The sequence below is a fragment of the Oncorhynchus kisutch genome, linkage group LG6, assembly GCF_002021735.2.
Source record: "Oncorhynchus kisutch isolate 150728-3 linkage group LG6, Okis_V2, whole genome shotgun sequence".
Lineage (NCBI taxonomy): Eukaryota > Metazoa > Chordata > Actinopteri > Salmoniformes > Salmonidae > Oncorhynchus > Oncorhynchus kisutch.
In genome coordinates, this window is record NC_034179.2 from 34,108,000 (window position 1) to 34,131,312 (window position 23,313).

The 23,313-nt window shown below is 44.7% G+C and overlaps 1 protein-coding gene across 1 annotated transcript in view; it reads right to left on the reverse strand.

Moving 5' to 3' along the window:
* The window catches only part of med13a (mediator complex subunit 13a), a 110,524-nt gene that overhangs the window by 66,381 nt on the left and 20,830 nt on the right, over positions 1-23,313 (reverse strand). Inside the window, exon 3 of the mRNA XM_031826638.1 lies at positions 10,344-10,512. Coding sequence (XP_031682498.1) covers positions 10,344-10,512 — 169 coding nt within the window. The remainder of the gene's footprint in view (positions 1-10,343; positions 10,513-23,313) is intronic.

A 23,313-nucleotide genomic window follows, 5' to 3' on the forward strand; every position in this document is an offset into this window, starting at 1 on the left:
CAGCTCACCCAGCTCTAGCAACTCACCCAGCTCTAGCAACTCACCCAGCTCTAGAAATTCACCCAGCTCTAGCAACTCACGCAGCTCTAGCAGCTCACCCAGCTCTAGCAACTCACCCAGCTCTAGCAGCTCACCCAGCTCCAGAAACTCACCCAGCTCTAGCAACTCACCCAGCTCTAGCAACTCACCCAGCTCTAGCAGCTCACCCAGCTCTAGCAACTCACCCAGCTCTAGCAACTCACCCAGCTCTAGCAACTCACCCAGCTCTAGCAGCTCACCCAGCTCTAGCGACTCACCCAGCTCTAGCAGCTCACCCAGCTCTAGCAACTCACCCAGCTCTAGCAACTCACCCAGCTCTAGAAACTCACCCAGCTCTAGCAACTCACGCAGCTCTAGCAGCTCACCCAGCTCTAGCAACTCACCCAGCTCTAGCAGCTCACCCAGCTCCAGAAACTCACCTAGCTCCAGAAACTCACCCAGCTCCAGAAACTCACCCAGCTCTAGCAGCTCACCCAGCTCTAGCAACTCACCCAGCTCCAGAAACTCACCCAGCTCTAGCAACTCACCCAGCTCTAGCAGCTCACCCAGCTCCAGAAACTCACCCAGCTCCAGAAACTCACCCAGCTCCAGAAACTCACCCAGCTCTAGCAACTCACCCAGCTCCAGAAACTCACCCAGCTCCAGAAACTCACCCAGCTCCAGCAACTCACCCAGCTCTAGCAGCTCACCCAGCTCCAGAAACTCACCCTGCTCCAGAAACTCACCCAGCTCCAGCAACTCACCCAGCTCCAGCAACTCACCCAGCTCTAGCAGCTCACCCAGCTCCAGCAACTCACCCAGCTCCAGCAACTCACCCAGCTCAGAAACTCACCCAGCTCCAGAAACTCACCCAGCTCTAGCAACTCACCCAGCTCCAGCAACTCACCCAGCTCTAGCAACTCACCCAGCTCTAGCAACTCACCCAGCTCACCCAGCTCCAGAAACTCACCCAGCTCTAGCAGCTCACCCAGCTCTAGCAGCTCACCCAGCTCCAGCAACTCACCCAGCTCTAGCAGCTCACCCAGCTCCAGCAACTCACCCAGCTCTAGCAAATCACCCAGCTCTAGCAACTCCCGGCAACATAATGTATCGCTGGGTCAATTTATCGCAATATGGATATCTGTCCATGTCGCCTAGCTTCTAACACACGCTACGCAGAAAGGGACACAGGCATATGCCACAATGCATAACACACTGCATTGCATTAACTCATTGCCAGTCAGACGAGCTGTTACATCAATCTGCTATAAATATAACAGAAGCCAGAATAAACTGAATGTCAACGCCTTCATGTGTCATTTAGTCAATTTATTGAACACTATGTTCAAAAGGATATGCTGAGATCAAGCGGAATTATCAAGCAAAATCTAGCAACATATCAAGCAATTTGTATAAATATTATTGAACATGGGCTAGGAGTTGACGTGTCTTAAAAGGGAGTTTCTGAGCTCTTTGAAAATGCGACCAATTAGGTCCTGGATCAACAAAACATAAACAAGTCTCTTTGAAGCTGACCAATAGAGGACAGGCATCCTCCTTCCCCTTGGAAACACGCGTTACCCATCCCGGGGTGCATCTCCCTGCTGCCATGACAACGAGGAGGTTCTCTCCCTTCCTCTCCTTCCCTCACTCTCTCACTCTCCCTCCCTTTCAAATGGCTTCCGTTGCTTCCCCCTGCCCTGCCTCAACAGACAGTGCAGCATTGCTTTCCCTCTCTCAAACACATTCCAGGAGCAGAGTAGAGGTGCCTGTGGGTAATCCAGACCAGGTTTACAGACCAAAACAGGTCCTGGAACACACTCTCTCCCTGTCTCATGTCTGGAACTGACAGACAACACAAAGCAACCCAGAGCTGCTGGAATCTACTGTATACATTCTTCAAGAGGGAGGTCACATAAAATCAACCACTAACACAGACAGAAAAAGAGGGTGTGGGAGAGTGAGAGAAGCAAAGCCGAGATAGAATGAGAGAGGGGGGGGGGGGGTGCACTGTGCATTAGCGTGTGAAAGAGCTGGAGAGAGGTGATGGAAGCATTTCAAACGAGCTGAGGTTTGGGTTTTGGGTTACGAACACAGACGAATGGCAACACAGGCGTCCAATGAGAGTCCTAGGTGACGCCACTCAGGCATAACAGGGGGGGAGCTGAGGAGTGACCGGCTAAATAGAGAACATAGCAACAGCAGTTGGGAGGACTTCTAGAGCTGAGAGTTGTCTGATGATTAGTGGGTATCAATGACCTGAGAATTGCACTACGCAACACACTGCAACACACACTTCCTCTAAGGGTTTACTATTGGTCTGACTGACCTGGCTGCGGCAACTTAGTGACAGCAGTGGCCGACATGTTGACTTTTCTCTACTTACAGGACCACAGCACAACCACATTTGAAAGTGTGTGCGAGCAATAGGCTAAATGCTGTGCCACACGTTTGCAGCTGTAGCATCTTGTCTGACAGTGAGACGAAAAAGAGGAAGTCCCCATAGAGTGAAAGCGTGACTTTGCAGTCAGAGGCAGCCTGCTTTGCGTAAGATGTTAGATAATTATAGTGACTGGGAGAGTGTGACTTTAAATTGCAGCACGGTCAGCGTGACGACAGCATGGCATGGCCTAGTACTCTAACAGGTTTACCCAGGTCATCTGGGAAAATAGTTTTTGTATTCAACACAAGTGGAAGACTGAATAAACACTCTTACCTAACTATCACAGAGCACAGGAGATGGTAAACAACACTCGGACTGCCTTGTCTACCATTTTTGCACTGATCTAGGATAAGTTGACACCTATGACAGTCAGGCTACATTCAATTAGGAGTGAACAAACTCAGCCATTCCTGGACCAGTTGTTAGGAGAACAGAAAAGTAATCTCACTTCTATGACCCACTGGGGCAGTGGGATATTATGATTGGAAATGATGCAAAGTGTGTGACAAGATGAAAGGTATCGCCACCCTGGTGGATGGAGGTTCCCTGGGGGAAAAACAGCCCTCTACGGTGGCTCCTCTGGGACAAACCTAAATGGCTCCATGGTGAAAAACCCACAGAGCTGGGAGACGTGGAGCTGGCCACTGGGGAGGTAAAGCAAAGAGCTCCTTCTCTCTGTCTTAACACTAACCTGAGCAGCAGCTAAGCACTGTGTGTACCTAACAGACTAACATCTCAAACAACAGTCTTTTCTCTTAAATAGAAAAGATAATAAGCGACTTGAAGTGTAGTTAAAAACTGTACAAGACCACCTCTTTAAGAACATTATCCCCCAGATAGACGAGCTGTTCTGACCGGGCACATCATTAAAACACCATGCGCTGGGCCTCCCGAGTGGCTCAGCGGTCTAAGGCACTGCATCGCAGGGGTTCGATCCCAGGCTGTGTCATAACCGGCCATGACCGGGAGTCCCATAGGGCGGCACACAATTGGCCCAGTGTCGTCCGGGATAGGGGATGGTTTGGTCGGGGGGGGGGGCTTTACTTGACTCATTGTGCTCTAGCGACTCCTTGTGGCGGGCCGGGCACCTGCAGGCTGACAGCAGTCGTCAGTTGAGCGGTGTTTCCTCCGACACATTGGTGCAGCTGGCTTCTGGATTAAGCGGGCGGGTGTTAAGAAGGGTGGTTTGGTGGGTGATGTTTCGGAGGATGCATGACTCGACCTTCGCCTCACCCAAGCCTGTTGGGGAGTTGCAGCGATGGCATTATGGTTAGCAGTGTGGTTAAGGTTAAGGTTCAAATCTGATTTCATGACTGTGGCTGTGGCAGCTAGTGACCTCTCTGCAGAGCTGCCTCCAGAACAAGATTCATGACAAAAAAACACTAACCTGCTATTGAATCATTTTCAAACGGAAAGCGAAAACAAGCGATTCTTATTGGACAAGTCAAGGTAGTCCCTCCCTGTTCCAGTTCTGTTTATTCCGTTTGGTGTCTAATGAATACAACCCCGGCCTCCGCGGCGGCCTGGCCGGAAGAGGAACAAAGTCCTGAGTGAAGAACAACAACAACATCCTAAGGAGAACATGGCTGGTTTCTTTCTTGGTAGCTGTAGATCTATTTATACCCTGTCCCTGTCTCTGTCTCTGTGTAGCACAGGGAGTGGAGACTGGAGAGAGAGAGGGCTTGGCTTGGCTGGCTGTGAATTCCAGGGCTGACTGAGGAAACCTCATTGTTCCTTTTCCTCGACTGGGGCCTGGGTCTTCTCAGCCTGCAGAAATAGAGAGAGAGCAGGGCTGCCGTGTGGCCACCACACTAGACTAAGGGTATTAGTATGATTATTAGTTATATGAAATTAAGCCATTGTGTACAAGCAATTAAAACTTTGTGCTTTTTGGTAAGAAAGAGGGGATATTTCAGGGGCTTTAAAAAGACTGTCTGGGATGGAACCTCTGATGTGATCATCAACAGCCATCAAATGAAAAGCAAAACAACCATCAGATAATAAACTATGGATGTTACCACAGCAGCACTGAATGGGTGAAACAACTAACCATAGAACCAACCACCAGATAATAAACTATGGATGTTACCACAGCAGCACTGAATGGGTGAAACAACTAACCATAGAACCAACCACCAGATAATAAACTATGGATGTTACCACAGCAGCACTGAATGGGTGAAACAACTAACCATAGAACCAACCACCAGATAATAAACTATGGATGTTACCACAGTAGCACTGAATGGGTGAAACAACTAACCATAGAACCAACCACCAGATAATAAACTATGGATGTTACCACAGCAGCACTGAATGGGTGAAACAACTAACCATAGAACCAACCACCAGATAATAAACTATGGATGTTACCACAGCAGCACTGAATGGGTGAAACAACTAACCATAGAACCAACCACCAGATAATAAACTATGGATGTTACCACAGCAGCACTGAATGGGTGAAACAACTAACCATAGAACCAACCACCAGATAATAAACTATGGATGTTACCACAGCAGCACTGAATGGGTGAAACAACTAACCATAGAACCAACCACCAGATAATAAACTATGGATGTTACCACAGTAGCACTGAATGGGTGAAACAACTAACCATAGAACCAACCACCAGATAATAAACTATGGATGTTACCACAGTAGCACTGAATGGGTGAAACAACTAACCATAGAACCAACCACCAAATAATAAACTATGGATGTTACCACAGTAGCACTGAATGGGTGAAACAACTAACCATAGAACCAACCACCAGATAATAAACTATGGATGTTACCACAGTAGCACTGAATGGGTGAAACAACTAACCATAGAACCAACCACCACCATCCTGTGGCCCTAACCAGCCAGCTAGCCAGTAGCTCTCAGCTTTCACAATGCTGCCTGCCTGTCACCCGACTGCTGTCCTGGGGTTTCTGGCAACAACATGTGAGACATTTAGCTAGTACAAAAACAAAAACACACAATGCCATGGGATGACTGCACTGTGACACCACGTTGAGCCGGAACAGAGCTCCTGTCTCCCCTAGCTAGTTAGTTAGGGTCTCTTATCAATCATTCCTCATTTGCCTTTCAATCCCTGCTCTGGGCTGCTCACCACAACACACTGACTGCCATTTCTCTCATTAGGCTGCACACGCTTCAACTCAGAAATACATAAGCGATATTCAGGCCGCCTACCTGAATATCGATGCTGGGTACAGTGCGCAGTTTCACTAGGCTACTGATATTGCCTGGGGTTGGCTCCGCATGCAAAATGACTTGCAGATCATTGACTGTCAACACAGTTACATGCAGTTCGGGACAGACGGAGAGGAAGCATCAGTTGTCATAAACTATCAGGTATTTTTAGTCCATTTTCTGACCGATGCATGCTATATCTGGATTGGTTTGGGGTCTGTAGACACAATCGAATGCTTTAAACCGATCAATATTAATGGATTTGTCATACGCATCGGCGGTTTTAGGACTTCAGAACTCTATCATTTTCAAACTCAAATGGCAGGGAAAATTCGGAGTCCTTTCTGTATAAAATTCGCTCAAATAACAGCCAACACTTGTCAATGTTGATATCCTATAGCTGGTCTTGATTTGTTGAAATTAAACAACAAAGCAACTGATTTGTTTTCCTCCCTGTTTCAACAGCCTCAAAAAACCTCCATCCAACATTGTAGAATTCAGATGACTGTCTTCAGCAAATTCTCAGTGATGCATGAATTATTTTCAATTTCACTGTGGCCTTTGAATAGTGTTAGTTAAAACAGAGCTACACAAACATTGGCCACCGCTCTATTGATTTCAAATTGAGACCGACATGAGTGATTAACAAAGTAGTGTTGTGTTTAACTTTCTGCGTCGGCAACCCACTTGAAACAAAATGCAACAATCCAACATTATTCTACAAGTTGTCCTCTAACCAGTGATATAGAGTACCAGTCAAAAGTTTGGACACACCAACTTATTCAAGGATTTTTCTTCATTTTACTATTTTCAACACTGTAGAATAATAGTGAAGACATCAAAACTATGAAATTACACATGGAATCATGTAGTAACCAAAACAAATGTTAAAAACAAATGACAATATATTCAATATTTGAGATTCTTCAAAGTAGCCACCCTTTGCCTTGATGAAATCTTTGCACACGCTTGACATTCTCTCAACCACTTTCAATTAACAGGTGTGCCTTGTTAAAAGTTAATTTGTGGAATTTCTTTCCTTCTTTCCTTCTTAATGCGTTTGAGCCAATCAGTTGTGTTGTGACAAGGTAGGGTTGGTATACAGAAGATATCCCTATTTGGTAAAAGACCAAGTCCATATTATGGGAAGAACAGCTCAAATAAGCAAAGAGAAACAACAGTCCATCATTACTTTGAGATACAAAGGTCAGTCAATCTGGAAAATTTTAAGGACTTTGAAAGTTTCTTCAAGTGCAGTGGCAATAACCATCAAGCGCTATGATGAAACTGGCTCTCATGAGGACCGCCACAGGAAAGGAAGACCCAGAGTTACCTCTGCTGCAGAGGATAAGTTAATTAGAGTTAACTGAATCTCAGACTGCAGCCCAAATAAATGCTTCACAGAGTTCAAGTAACAGACACATCTCAACATCAACTGTCCAGAGGAGACTGCGTGAATTAGGCCTTCATGGTCAAATTCCTGCAAAGATACCACTACTAAAGGACACACCAATAAGAAGAAGAGACTTGCTGGGGCCAAGAAACACGAGCAATGAACTTTAGACTGGTGGAAATCTGTCCTTTGGTCTGATGAGTCCAAATTAGAGATTTTGTTTTGATTTGTGGGACTATCATTTGTTTTTCCAACAGGACAATGACCCACCACACCTCCAGGCTGTGTAAGGGCTATTTGACCAAGAAGCAGAGTGATGGAGTGCTGCATCAGATGACCTGGCTTCCACAATCACCCGACTTCAATCCAATTGAGATGGTTTGCGATGAGATGGACCGCAGAGTGAAGGAAAAAGCAGCCAACAAGTGCTGAGCATATGTGTTGTGTGAACTCCTTCAAGAGTGTTGGAAAATCATTCCAGGGGAAGCTGGTTGAGAGAACGCCAAGAGTGTGCAAAGCTGTCATCAAGGCAAAGGGTGGCTACTTTGAAGAATCTCAAATATTAAATATTTACATTTGTTTAACACTTTTTTGATAACTACATGATTCCATGTGTGTTATTTCATTGTGTCGATGTCTTCACTATTATTCTACAATGTTGAAAATAGTAAAAAAAATAAAGAAAAACCCTTAGTAGGTGTTTGCAAACTTTTGACTGGTACTGTACATATTATTCCAAGATTATGTGTTTTTTTTCAGTAAGGTCAGTTTGAACAGGACTTGTAACCCGGCTCCCCCTCTCATTCTATAGATTTCAACGTGATATCAATATGAGTGATTGACAAAAAAGGGTTTCTATTTCGGCGACCTCCAAATCAAAATGAATCATTCCAAAATGTAGCTTGTCTTCAGCAGATATTTCCAGTTTCCATGTGGTTTTGAGTTGTGTTAGTTTCAGCTGTGCCTACAACCTGACTTCCCCCCTTACCAATATTTATTTATTGAATTATTTATTTAACTAGGCTAGTCCAGTTGAGAACAAATTCTTATTTACAATGACGGCCTACCCCTGGTCAAACCCTAACCCAGACGACGCTGGGCCAATTGTGCACCGCCCTATGGGGCTCCCAATCACGGCCAGTTGTGATACAGCCTGGAATTTAACCAGGGTCTGTAGTGACGCCTCTAGCAGTGATATGCAGTGCATTAGACCGCTGCGCCACTCGGGAGCCCAATATGAGTGATTAATTGCTATTTGTCAAAACAACAGGGTTTTTGGTGCATATGCAGTTCATAAGGTGCTTGTTTAAAACAAATACAAGTAATATGATTACTAGTTTAGCACATGTATGTGTAGGTAGTACATTTTATGTTTATGTTTTCAATATATCACAAACTGTTTATTGATTTGGAAACTTCAAAACTGTGTTTTGACATTGGGGTGTTTATCAAAATGTATTGTCAACGGGAAGCAGTAACAGCATCATTTTCTACTTATGTTTTAGATATAAATTGAATTTTCCACATTCATTTCCATTCGTATTCTACTTAATTGGGTAAGACCTGCTGAATGAGTCCAAAAACATGATGTGCTTGATTTATTTTGATGATCAACCAGAAAAGAAAATAAAATGTTTTGACTTGCCTACAATAAGGCACATACAGTATATTTAGCAAAAACAAACAAGATAAACATTTCTCATCTCCTATAACAATACATTGACTAAAAAATGAGATACAAAATGGCTACAAATTAGCTAGCTAGTCAGCTGACAGGCAAAATGTGGCAGTAGTTTCTTAGCTAGAGTAGTCAAATTAAATTTTAAAAAAAATGTCACATACACATGGTTAGCAGATGTTAATGCGATTATAGCTAAATGCTTGTGCTTCTAGTTCTGACAATGCAGTAATATAACAAGTAATCTAACAATTACACAACAACTACCTAATACACACAAATCTAAAGGGGTGAATGAGAATATTCACATGTAACTATATGGATGAGCGATGGCCGAGCAGCATAGGCAAGGTGCAATAGATGGTATAAAATATAGTATATACATATGATATGGGTAATGTAAGATATGTAAACATTATTCAAGTGGCATTATTTATCCAAGTAGTCTAATAGGATTCCAATAGGTGATACAGGTGACACAATATCCTATAGGACTACAAGAATCCTATAGGATCACTTTTTATTTCCAATAGGAAAAAAGTAGTCCAATAGGATTCTGATAGAGGTGTTACAAAATCCTATAGGATTGTGAGAATCCTATAGGATTCTATTGAAAAAATCACTAATCCTACAAGATATTTTGACTAGGGTAGCGAGGAGCACCAAGTGTCACCACCTCGGTTGTTTACTCCTCAGCAGCTGTGTGCCTCCTTCGCTTATCAGAGGCCAGACACTGACAGAGACAAATCCTCCCCACCAGATAGAGGGGACGGCTCAGTCACTGCTGCGGCTCGGCAACACACTTCCAGGAAGTACAGCCAACAGGATAGAAAGAACGGGTCTGTAGCCCTGCTCTCCAATTCAAAACCTTCACAACTTTATTTAACCAATGCAGAAAACACACTTCTCTATGGGGACAGAGTGGGCATTGGGCTCAGGACTAAATCTACCTGGAAAGGGAGTAATAAGAGAGGGGTACTTATCTGATTGATTAAAAGAGCACAGCACCCAAGTGTAAATGAAGCACAAATCAGACGTTCTTGAACTATTAATAGATGTATTCAATCGATCTTTATTCTATCCTTCAGTGGTAGAGGGGAAGGAAGAAGGAGAGAACTGGAGGACTGTCGACACTGGGAGAGGGGAAGGAAGAAGGAGAGAACTGGAGGACTGTCGACACTGGGAGAGGGGAAGGAAGAAGGAGAGAACTGGAGGACTGTCGACACTGGGAGAGGGGAAGGAAGAAGGAGAGAACTGAAGGACTGTCGACACTGGGGAGAGGGGAAGGAAGAAGGAGAGAACTGGAGGACTGTCGACACTGGGGAGAGGGGAAGGAAGAAGGAGAGAACTGAAGGACTGTCGACACTGGGAGAGGGGAAGGAAGAAGGAGAGAACTGGAGGACTGTCGACACTGGGGAGAGGGGAAGGAAGAAGGAGAGAACTGGAGGACTGTCGACACTGGGGAGAGGGGAAGGAAGAAGGAGAGAACTGAAGGACTGTCGACACTGGGAGAGGGGAAGGAAGAAGGAGAGAACTGGAGGACTGTCGACACTGGGGAGAGGGGAAGGAAGAAGGAGAGAACTGGAGGAGTGAGTAGGAGCATCTTACCTCTTATTAATGGGCTTCTCATCCTTCTCGTAGGGCTTGACGAACCACTTGCCGATGCGCACGAAGCTGCGGTTCATGAGACAGCGCTCCAGCAGGTTGTGGATGGCTTTGAACAGGAGCGTCCTGCACTCATAGGACAGGCCGCTCTCCCACACACCGTCCTCCTCAGCTAGATAGACAGATGGAGAAAGACAGGGTTAGTAATTTTTTTTAAACAAATTTGCGAATCAGCTCAGCTGCATAAAACAATTTATATAGCTACGCTGGCTACAATTTCCTCTGTTTCACTTTTCTGTTGAACAAACTACCAAGAATTTGAATAATTTAACCCGCCTGTATTGGCTTTAATGTATGATTAATTCACTTATTGGCCTAATGCACACAAACGTTTCTCTCCATCTTCTCAGTTTTACTCAGTCGGGCAAGACTTAGTGGTTTACAAGAAATGCTAATGTTACACTAACAACACATGAGACAGTTCCTGAATCCTGACTGTGCCAAAACAGCAGACAGAAGTGTAAAGTAGATGCCTAGCAGAGGTGAAGGGGATCAAAAGACCAGACAGGCAAAGGGAGGGAAGTTGATGTGAGCTATGTCTTGCAGTTACACTATGTACACTGCACTGAAAATACAATTATTATATAATTATATTATATAATACTAAATCACAAGCCTACTATTTCAAGTGGGCAGCATATTGTACCTGGCATCTCAAAATATAGATTTGAAACAAACTAGTCAGTCATATATTTTACTGACATCTGAAAATCATATATTGACCGTAAGCATGCAGGGAGAAAAGACAAACTATAACCGGGAAAGTATTTTCACGCAAAGAAAACACAATGCAATTCTGTATATCCTCAGTTAGATAGACGGAGAGAGAGAGAGAGAGAGAGAGAGAGAGAGAGAGAGAGAGAGAGAGAGACAGGGTTAGAGACACAAGATGTAGGGATAGTTGGGGAATAACTAACGAAATTACAATTAACGAAAATGTACACTTAATCCAGTACAAACTAAAGTATGAAACAAGAGACAAAATGCACAAATTCAACAGCACAACGGCAGAGTCATGTCTTTAGTGTAAAACAAAAAAGACTCAATAATCCATGTATTCTGGGAATGCTATCAAGTCCGGAAGTTGTGGGCAGAGCTAGAAAGATGGCTGTCAGAAGTATTACAATGTAAATGTACTTTGAATCCACCTGTCTGCATATTTCAACACATGGCAGATGGGGGTGGAGTGAGATACCCGAGGGATTTGACGATTCTCTTCTCATCACTCATCTTGAAAAAAACAATCAATTATCAAGCCCCATCATCAACCCAATGGAAAATCGAATGATTTCACTTTAAATATTGAAAGTGTGTGAGCTACGGAGAGAAACAAAATGGTGCAGTTTCAGCCCATGTGGCAAACAATAATGCTGTTTTTGCACATACAGTTGAAGTCAGAAGTTTACAAACTCACTTTTGAACCTCTCCACAAATTTCCTGTTAAAAACTACAGTTTTGGCAAGTTCTTATTTTCAATGACAGCCTAGGAACAGTGGGTTAACTGCCTGTTCAGGGGAAGAACGACAGATTTGTACCTTGTCAGCTCAGGGGTTTGAACTTGCAACCTTCTGGTTACTAGTCCAACACTCTAACCACTGCATGACACAATACATTTTTCCAACAATTGTTTACAGACAGATTATTTCAAATACAATTCACTGTATCACAATTCCAGTGGGTCAGAAGTAAACTTTTTTTTAACCTTTATTTAACCAGGCAAGTCAGTTAAGAACACATTCTTATTGTCAATGACGGCCTGGGAACAGTGGGTTAACTGCCTGTTCAGTGGCAGAACGACAGATTTGTACCTTGTCAGCTCGGGGGTTTGAACTCACAACCTTCCGGTTACTAGTCCAACGCTCTAACCACTAGGCTACGCTGCCGCCCCATACATTAAGTTGACTGTGGCTTTAAACAGCTTGGAAAATGCCAGAAAATGACGTCATGGCATTAGAAGCTTCTGATTGGCTGAATGACATCATTTGAGTCAATTGGAGGTGTACCTGTGGATGTATTTCAAGGCCAACCTTCAAACTCTGTGCATCTTTGCTTGACATCATGTGAAAATGAAAAGAAATCAGCCAAGACCTAGGAAAAAAATTGTAGACCTCTACAAGTCTGGTTCATCCTTGGGAGCAATTTCCAAATGCCAAGGTACCACTTTCAACTGTACAAACAATAGTATACAAGTATAAACACCATGGGACCACGCAGCTATCATACCGTTCAGGAAGGAGACGTGTTCTGTCTCCTAGAGATGAACGTACTTTGGTGCAAAAAGTGCAAATCAATCTCAGAACAACAGCAAAGGACCTTGTGAAGATGCTGGAGGAAACAGGTACAAAAGTATCTATATCCACAGTAAGACGAGTCCTATATCGACATAACCTGAAAGGCCGCTCAGCAAGGAAGATGCCACTGCTCCAAAACCACCATAAAAAAGCCAGACTACGGTTTGCAACTGAACATGGGGACAAAGATCGTACTTTTTGGTCTGATGAAACAAAAACAGAACTGTTTGGCCATAATGACCATCGTTATGTTTGAAGGAAAAAGGGTGAGGCTTGCAAGCCGAAGAACACCATCCCAACAGTGAAGAGCGGGGGTGGCAGCATCATGTTGTGGGGTTGCTTTGCTGCAGGAGGGACTGGGGAACTTCACAAAATAGATGGCATCATGAGGTAGGAAAATTATGTGGATATATTGAAGCAACATCTCAAGACACTTAAAGCTTGGTTCAAATGGGTCTTCTTAATGGACAATGACCTCAAGCATACTTCCAAAGTTGTGGCAAAATGGCTTAAGGACAACAAAGTCAATATATTGGAGTGGCCATCACAAAGCCCTTACCTCTATACTATACTATTTGTGGGCAGAACTGAAAAGGGGTGTGCGAGCAAGGAGGCCTACAAACCTGACTCAGTTACACCAGCTCTGTCAGGAGGAATGGGCCAAAATTCACCCAATTTATTGTGGGAAGCTTGTGGAAGGCTACCCGAAACGTTTGACCCAAGTTAAACAATTTAAAGGCAATGCTACCAAATACTAATTGAGTGTACGTAAACTGCTGACCCACTGGGAATGTGATGAAAGAAATAAAAGCTGAAATAAATTATTATCTCTACTATAATTCTGACATTTCACATTCTTAAAATAAAATGGTGATCCTAACTGACCTAAGACTTTTTACTTGGATTAAATGTCAGGAATTGTGAAAATCTGAGTTTAAATGTATTTGGCTAAGGTGTACGCAAACCTCCGACTTCAACTGTATGTGTATGTTTGTATTCGGTGTGATTTTTTGTTTTTCTTCATGACAATGTTTTTTTACACAAAGCAAGTCATTCTCTGCAGCACACAGAAAACCGACAGAGCAGCTACATTTCACCACAAGTTTCCATTCATGCCTGAAGTGTGTCTGTACCCAGTTAGACGGGTCCAGTGAAAGCGCTGCTGCAGGCTGGCTAGATACAGTACCAGTCAAAAGTTTGGACACAGCTACTCATTCAAGGGTTTTTCTTTATTTTTACTATTTTCTACAATGTTGAATAATAGTGAAAACATCAAAACTATGAAATAACACATATGGAATCATGTAATAACCAAAAAAGCATTAAACAAATCAAAATCTATGTTATATTGGAGATTCTTCAAAGTAGCCACTCTTTGCCTTGATGTCAGCTTTGCACACTCTTGGCATTCTCTCAACCAGCTTCACGAGGAATGCATATGCTGAGCACTTGTTGGCTCCTTTTTCTTCACTCTGCGGTCTAACTCCTCCCAAACCATCTCAATTGGGTTGAGGTCGGGTGATTGTGGAGGCAAGGTCATCTGATGCAGCACTCCATCACTATCCTTCTTGGTTAAATAGCCCTTACACAGCCTGGAGATTTGGACTCATCAGACCAAAGGACAGATTTCCATAAGTGTAATGTCTGTTGCTCGTGTTTCTTGGCCCAAGCAAGTCTCTTCTTCTTATTGGTGTCTTCGCAGCAATTCGATCATGATTCACGCAGTCTCCTCTGAACAGTTGATGTTGAGATGAGTCAGTTACTTGAACTCTGTGAATCATATATTTGGGCTGCAATCTGAGGTGCAGTTAACTCTAATGAACTTTTCCTCTGCAGCAGAGGTAACTCTGGGTCTTCCTTTCCTGTGGCGGTCCTCATGAGAGCCAGTTTCATCATAGCGCTTGATGGTTTTTGCCACTGCACTTGAAGAAACTTTCAAAGTCCTTGAAATGTTCCAGATTGGCTGACCTTCATGTCTTAAAGTAATGATGGACTGTCATTTCTCATTGCTTATTTGAGCTGTTCTTCCCATAATATGGACTTGGTCTTTTACCAAATAGGGATATCTTCTGTATACCAACCCTACCTTGTCACAACACAACTGATTGGCTCAAACGCATTAAGAAGGAAAGAAATTCTACAAATTAACTTTTAACAAGGCACACCTGTTAATTGAAATGCATTCCAGGTGACTACCTCATGAAGCTGGTTGAGAGAATGTCAAGCGTGTGCAAAGATTTCATCAAAGCAAAGGGTGGCTACTTTGAAGAATCTCAAATATAAAATATATTTTGATTAGTTTAACACTTTTTGGTTACTACATGATTCCATGTGTCATTTCATAGTTTTGATGTCTTCACTATTACTCTACAATGTAGAAAATATTACAAATAAAGAAAAACCCTGGAATGAGTAGGTGTGTCTATAGATAGATAGATTAGACAGACAGACAGACAGACAGACAGACAGACAGACAGACAGACAGACAGACAGACAGACAGACAGACAGACAGACAGACAGACAGACAGACAGACAGACAGACAGACAGACAGACAGACAGACAGACAGACAGACAGACAGACAGACAGACAGACAGACAGACAGACAGACAGACAGACAGACAGACAGACAGACAGACAGACAGACAGACAGACAGACAGACAGACAGACAGACAGACAGACAGACAGACAGACAGACAGACAGACAGACAGACAGACAGATAGATAGATAGATAGATAGATAGATAGATAGATAGATAGATAGATAGATAGATAGATAGATAGATAGATAGATAGATAGATAGATAGATAGATAGATAGATAGGTAGGTAGGTAGGTAGGTAGGTAGGTAGGTAGGTAGGTAGGTAGGTAGGTAGGTAGGTAGGTAGGTAGGTAGATAGATAGATAGATAGATAGATAGATAGATAGATAGATAGATAGATAGATAGATAGATAGATAGATAGATAGATAGATAGATAGATAGATAGATAGATAGATAGATAGATAGATAGATAGATAGATAGATAGATAGATAGATAGATAGATAGATAGATAGATAGATAGATAGATAGATAGATAGATAGAAGCTCCAGGTGCACTGTCTTAGCCTAGTCTCTGATTGGTTTCCTCTGTCTGTTCAACTCCTATGATCATTGACACGTGATGACTTAGAGAACAAGGGCACCTGCTTGATGCTGCATAGAATACCACACAAGATAGCACAGTTTCCCTATCCTGGTCCCGGACATGTTTGTGTTGTCTTGACAGTGACCATAGGATTTGGCAACATCACACAAACAGAGCAGGCTAGCGGTGTCTTTACTACCCGACTTTGATAGTGGGGTTTGTTTCTGGATCATGAGCGGCTGTGGCCTGGATGCTCTGCTAATCTCACTAACAGCCACTGTGAGACATCTTAGACATCTTAGAGCACTTAAGCTCCTTTCAAACATGTCTCCAGCAAACCTCTGTCCCTGTGTGCAGCACCGTGCAGCACAGAGAAATAAACACCACACATGACCACGAGACATGATCCCCTGTATGTTATTTGACAAGATGTTGTTCCTTATTGTGACGAGACTCAGTTCTGAGCTAGCTACCAACTGTGCAGCTATAAACTTCAGGTAAATGAAAATGTGTTATGCCTACATTGTGGAGACAGATTAGTTTAGTTAGGTGAGGAGAAAGTCTACACAGACATAAATATACATTGATGATTGCGTCTCTCTGCCTCTGAAAGAGGAATTTAAACTGTGATTTCTTTGCCCCCCCCCATAGCAACAGTATAATAAACCCTTTTGCCCTTGGCAAAGCAGAGCAGTGAGTGCTGAACAGCTTGTTTAAGAGGATCTGAGCTCATATATTTTTCAGGGCTTTAAGTAGAGGGCCAGCTACATTTCACAGGTGCACTTGTAAACAGCCGCCAGAAAACCCTAAAAAGGCCTGCCATTTTAACTTGGTTGCCCAATGCTAAAAGACAAAAGCTGTCCGTCCACCCTGGAGAGAGCTTGACCTTGTTCTTCATATCACTAGTATCCCTCCTCCCATCTACTACAAAGCTTCCCCCATTCCTCACCTCCCCTTTACCCCTCTTTCAGATGCCTTTCCTTAGCCCCTCTGGACACTGTGAGCCAGCTTCTAAACCTATCTCAGATTCAGCCAGAAAAAACCTAAGCTGTGCGCTGAGAAGAGTGGGTTTCCAGAAAAAACCTAAGCTGTGCGCTGAGAAGAGTGGGTTTCCAGAAAAAACCTAAGCTGTGCGCTGAGAAGAGTGGGTTTCCAGAAAAAACCTAAGCTGTGCGCTGAGAAGAGTGGGTTTCCAGAAAAAACCTAAGCTGTGCGCTGAGAAGAGTGGGTTTCCAGAAAAAACCTAAGCTGTGCGCTGAGAAGAGTGGGTTTCCAGAAAAAACCTAAGCTGTGCGCTGAGAAGAGTGGGTTTCCAGAAAAAACCTAAGCTGTGCGCTGAGAAGAGTGGGTTTCCAGAAAAAACCTAAGCTGTGCGCTGAGAAGAGTGGGTTTCCAGAAAAAACCTAAGCTGTGCGCTGAGAAGAGTGGGTTTCCAGAAAAAACCTAAGCTGTGCGCTGAGAAGAGTGGGTTTCCAGAAAAAACCTAAGCTGTGCGCTGAGAAGAGTGGGTTTCCAGAAAAAACCTAAGCTGTGCGCTGAGAAGAGTGGGTTTCCAGAAAAAACCTAAGCTGTGCGCTGAGAAGAGTGGGTTTCCAGAAAAAACCTAAGCTGTGCGCTGAGAAGAGTGGGTTTCCAGAAAAAACCTAAGCTGTGCGCTGAGAAGAGTGGGTTTCCAGAAAAAACCTAAGCTGTGCGCTGAGAAGAGTGGGTTTCCAGAAAAAACCTAAGCTGTGCGCTGAGAAGAGTGGGTTTCCAGAAAAAAACTAAGCTGTGCGCTGAGAAGAGTGGGTTTCCAGAAAAAACCTAAGCTGTGCGCTGAGAAGAGTGGGTTTCCAGAAAAAAAGTGTGTGTTTAGACACTGACATGTCTTATCGTTGAAACACTGTAGAGGAAACAACAGAAACAGTAGGAGGAGGAACTCAGGCATCCCTCCATATACTATTTCAAGCTCAAATGAGGAGATGGCTGTGAAATAAGCCAACGTTGTACACAGCCAGGGCTGTGCTGACAGGGCTACGTTCACAAGACAAACGTTGCAAGAATAAAGCGGACGTGATTCCTGATTCTACATGTCAGAGAGATATATTCTTATATGTAGGTTCCACAACGTTGTTCCATGCTGAACTCTGCCCTGGTATTCTGTGCAGTAGGCTGACAGGAACCCTTGTTCTTTATGTCTGTTTGTTAAGAAGGATTTAACATTGAGGCCTCGGCCGACCGACCCTCCTCTGACATGGCAGTCCAAAGGTCACAATGTCATGACAACAATTTAACAGCTAGCCAACCTGGCCAGCTGGTTCTTGACAACAACACCAGCAGATTATAGAAGAAAACATGGGAATCATCCCATTGCAAAGCCATGCTGGCCTGACTGAATATAGACAGATCCCCACTCACTGTTACTAATAACACATATGGGGTTAGAGTGTGTAGGAGTAGGTAAAGAGAGGGGGAAATATATATCAATAAAACAGCAAGAGGCTGATGAAGAACCGAAAGCTAAGTTGCCATTTCTTCTGTGGCCAATTTGCATTCCTTTTCTCCATCCAGTTTTTTTTACAGAAGAGAAAACAGCCCCTGCGTAAATGACGGGAAACGTCTAAACCTTAATTTACATAAACAGATATCACATCTGCTTTACTCTGTCAGGATCACATCTGCCTCATCCCCCCCCCCCTCTAGTATTTTCCTCTAGCGCTGAAGAGAAGCAAACAGGCATCTGGTTTGCATCAAGCGTTCCTAACGACCTTATGTCTCTCATAGTCCACCACAGCCAAGAGAACAGGAGCAATACTCTTTCTGGGGACAGTCAGAGACACACACACACACAAACAAAGAGGTGCACAGATCAAACCTACTATTAATATAAGTCAAAAAATGTAACCAACAAAAACACATAGAAACAACACTAAAACTTTAACTTTAACAACAACGTGGGAAGTGGGTGTGGCCATGAGAGGAGAGTGAATGACAGCCAGTCCATCTTCAGCGGGGGGGGGGGGGGGGGGGAGAAGGAGTGACTGAAGGGTGTAGCAGTGGCGTAGGGCAGAAAGAGAGAGCTGCAGCTAGTAAGCTATCACAGAGAGGAAACGTTTGAATTGTCTCAAGACTATACCCGGCAGGCAGGCAAGTAGCCGACACAATAAGAGCCAGGGAGGGGGCAACCTGTTTCCACTGACTGATGTGGAAGGAGAGTGGTACTTTTACACACAGTTCCCACAGTCCTTACAGCAACAGATTAGAAAGCATTCTTCCCTGACAAAAGAGGGACAAAAGATGGCCTGTCTCCTTTTTCTCTGCAACAAGTAACTTACATGTTGAATGGCCATCCCTTATAACATCCCTTATAACCATCCCTTATAACATCCCTTATAACCATCCCTTATAACCATCCCTTATAACCATCCCGTATAACCATCCCTTATAACATCCCTTATAACATCCCTTATAACCATCCCTTATAACATCCCTTATAACATCTCTTATAACATCCCTTATAACCATCCCTTATAACATCCCGTATAACCATCCCTTATAACCATCCCTTATAACCATGCCTTATAACATCCCTTATAACCATCCCTTATAACATCCCTTATAACCATCCCTTATAACCTTCCCTTATAACATCCCTTATAACCATCCCTTATAACCATCCCTTATAACATTCCACTCAATGTGGAAAGTGCCTCTTCCACTTATCTTCCCATTTGAAAAACAGACTGTCAAATTAAAATAAGCATTTTCAGCCAAACAAAACAACATTGCTTTCAATGTGTGAAATTTCTCTCCAAAGAGAGAGAAAGAGAGGGAGAGAGAGACCAGAGAGAGAAAGAGAGAGAGAGAGAGAGAGAGAGAAAGACACACAGTAGCCTGGCTCAGGTTCAGGTTTATGTCTCCCTCCCTCTCCCCCGTTTGGCATAGGGGGCCCAGATGAGCTGACCTAGCAGGAAGTAATCTTTCACAGGCATAGACAGGACCACACTACACAGCAGAGACTTCTCAGAAGAAGCTCCCAAATCACACACTCCACTCACACTGCACCGACCACTAGGGCCAGAACGATACCAGTATCATCATACTCGTTAGTATCGTTGCAAGGAAACAAAACACGAAGCGGCTTTAACTTCTTTAGGAAAACAGCCTTAATGTTGGAAACAAACATCATTATGTTGTCATCCAGAGTCGCAAGTATTTATTTTCCAAGCTATAGCACACAATATTTTACATACAGCAGATGTTTAAAGGACCAAAGAGTTACTGGTAGTGTCACAGCCCTACCGATAACCAGCACACACCTCCCCTGACACCAGTGTATGAGATCTCGCCAAGAGCCTGGTGACACAAGATACAAATATACTGAACAGGGATACGGGCAGCTGAGCAAAAATGTAGGAAAACAAACATTCCGGAGGACCTATCATCCTTTCACTGACCCCTCTTTACATTCTCTTCATCTGTGTCCGCTGCTAAAGCCCCTTTCTACCACTCTACATTTCAAGCTTCTGCCTCTAACCCAAGGAAACTATTTTCCACCTGCTCCTTCCTCCTAGAGGCGTCACAACAGATACCCTGGTTCGAATCCAGGCTGTATCATTGTAAATAAGAATTTATTAACTGACTTGCCTAGTTAAATAGAACTACCCTATGCCTTGACCTCATTCTCTCCTCGCTCTCCAGATGACATCATGTGACTAGTGAGGTCTGGCTGCCCTGACAACCTACCCGCTCGACCCCAGCCCCTCCTCCCTTCTCCAGACCTCTCTGGAGACCTTCTCCCATTCCTCATCACCTCATCCTTGACCACTGGCTGTGTCCCCTCTGACCCAAGTTGCTCCCCTCCTCAAGAAATCAACACTCAACTCATCTGATGTCAAAAACTATAGACCTGTATCCCTTTTTTCTTCTCTTTCCAAAACACTTGTTTTGTGTGCTGTCTCTGATCAACTCTCTCATTAGCTCTCTCAGATGATCTTCTTGACGACAACCAGTCAGGCTTCAAGATGGGTCACTCAACTGAAACTGCTCTTCTCTATGTCATGGAGGCTCTCCACATTGCCAAAGCTGACTCTTTCTCTCCTCTGTTCTCATCCTCCTAGATCTATCCGCTGCCTTTGACGCTGTGAACCATCCGATTCTCCTCTCCACCCTCTCAGGTCTGGGTGTCTCAGGCTCTGCACACTCTTGGATTGCATCCTACCTGGCAGGCCACTCCTACCAGGTGTCCTCTCCTCTTCTCTCTATACACCAAGTCACTCAGCTCCGTCATATCCTCACATGGTCTCTCCTATAATTGCTATGCGGATGACACTCAACTACTTTTCTCCTTCCCCCCTTCTGACACACAGGTGGCGACACGCATCTCTGCGTGCCTGGCAGATATCTCAACTTGGATGTCGACCCACCACCTCAAGCTTAACTTCAACGGAACTGCTCTTTCTCCCAGGGAAGGCCTGCCCGCTCAAAGACCTCTCCATCACGGTTAACAACTCCAGAGTGTCGCCCTCCCAGAGTGCAAAGAACCTTAGAGTGACCCTGGACAACACCCTATCATTCTCTCCAAACATCAAAGCAGTGACCCGCTCCTGCAGGTTCATGCTCTACAACATCCGTAGAGTACGACCCTACCTCAACCAGGAAGAGGCAAGATCTTAATCCAGGCCCTTGTCTTCTCCCGTCTGGACTACTGCAACTTGCTGTTGGCTGGGCCCCCCGCTTGTGCCATCAAACCCCTGCAACTTATCCAGAACGCTGAAGCCCGCCTGGTTTTCAACCTTCCCATGTTCTCTCATGATGCCCCGCTCCTCTGCACACTCCACTGGCTTCCAGTCAAAGTTCTCATCCACTACAAGACCATGGTGCTTACCTACAGAACAGCAAGAGGAACTGCCCCTCCCTACCTTCAGGCTAACCCTACACCCCCACCCGAGCACGCCATCTGCCACCTCAGGTCTCTTGGCCCAGTCCAAGCTCTTCTCTGTCCTGACACCCCTATGGGAGGGCAGCTCCTGCTCAGCCCAGTCCAAGCTCTTCTCTGTCCTGACACCCCTACGGGAGGGCAGCTCCCGCTCAGCCCAGTCCAAGCTCTTCTCTGTCCTGACACCCCTACGGGAGGGCAGCTCCCGCTCAGCCCAGTCCAAGCTCTTCTCTGTCCTGACACCCCTACGGGAGGGCAGCTCCCGCTCAGCCCAGTCCAAGCTCTTCTCTGTCCTGACACCCCTACGGGAGGGCAGCTCCCGTTCAGCCCAGTCCAAGCTCTTCTCTGTCCTGACACCCCTACGGGAGGGCAGCTCCCGCTCAGCCCAGTCCAAGCTCTTCTCTGTCCTGACACCCCTACGGGAGGGCAGCTCCCGCTCAGCCCAGTCCAAGCTCTTCTCTGTCCTGACACCCCTACGGGAGGGCAGCTCCCGCTCAGCCCAGTCCAAGCTCTTCTCTGTCCTGACACCCCTACGGGAGGGCAGCTCCCGCTCAGCCCAGTCCAAGCTCTTCCCCTTGAAGCTAAGACAGCAGAGTCCCTGCCCATCTTCCAAAAACATCTGAAACTCTGAAACATCAAACACCCCCTTCTAGCTTAGACTCTACTGAAAAAATTTACTTTCTATGCCTGTGATATGTTTGTCCCACTTAGCTATCTTAAGATGAATGCACTAACTGCAAACACACAACACACAGGTGTTTGTGGGCCCATTCCAGTCGTGTTTGTTTGTGCTAAGAGGTGAATGTAAGAGGGCATGGTTTTGGAGGTGGTCAGTCCCTCCAGTCACAGGTGTCTATGCTCTGGTAATTAAAGTTGCAGTCGGTAGCTCATTAAACACCAAGATTAATGTCTTGTGATCCACAGGGCTCCAGGGGATTTTTCCATCCAGGCTAGGTAGAGGAGCTTTTCCTCCCTCTTTCTCTGTCTCTCTTCCCCCCCTCCTTCTCTCCTTCCCACTCTTCCCATCCATCCACAAGCAGCCAAGAGAGATGGACCTGTAGTGGTGATGCTTGCTCCACAAAGTCTCTATTACTAATGAATGAACATTTCAAGAGCAGAGTAAGGGGAGAGAGCGCACCCGCCCGCCTAGCACCCAGGCATCCAGAGCCGGAGCTTTATTTAAGTTGAAAAATGTTGGAGAACAAAGACATTTAGGTGCACAATAAATTATATTTCAGATATTAAAAGCTAGAATCCTACATTTTTCTAGGCGCACTAGTGCTCCTAAATTAAAATTCCAGGTTGCACAGCAAATTATTTTGGCGCATATGCAAATAAAATGGTCGTACTGTAGAGCCATGTGGCCGCGTTCCTCCCAGTCCCCAGCCTCATCTGTGATGCACTGCACCAGGCCCACAGCCCCCCAGCCAGCCATCAGAGAACAGGGAGGGAAGGGGAGGGGGTCACATTCAGAAGATTAGCCCTGGAAAATGGATCCCAAAGCACAAAAGGCATCAACCCCCCTGACTCTCTAAAAAGTCAACTACAAGCCAGTCGAGTAGATTTATCCATTTACT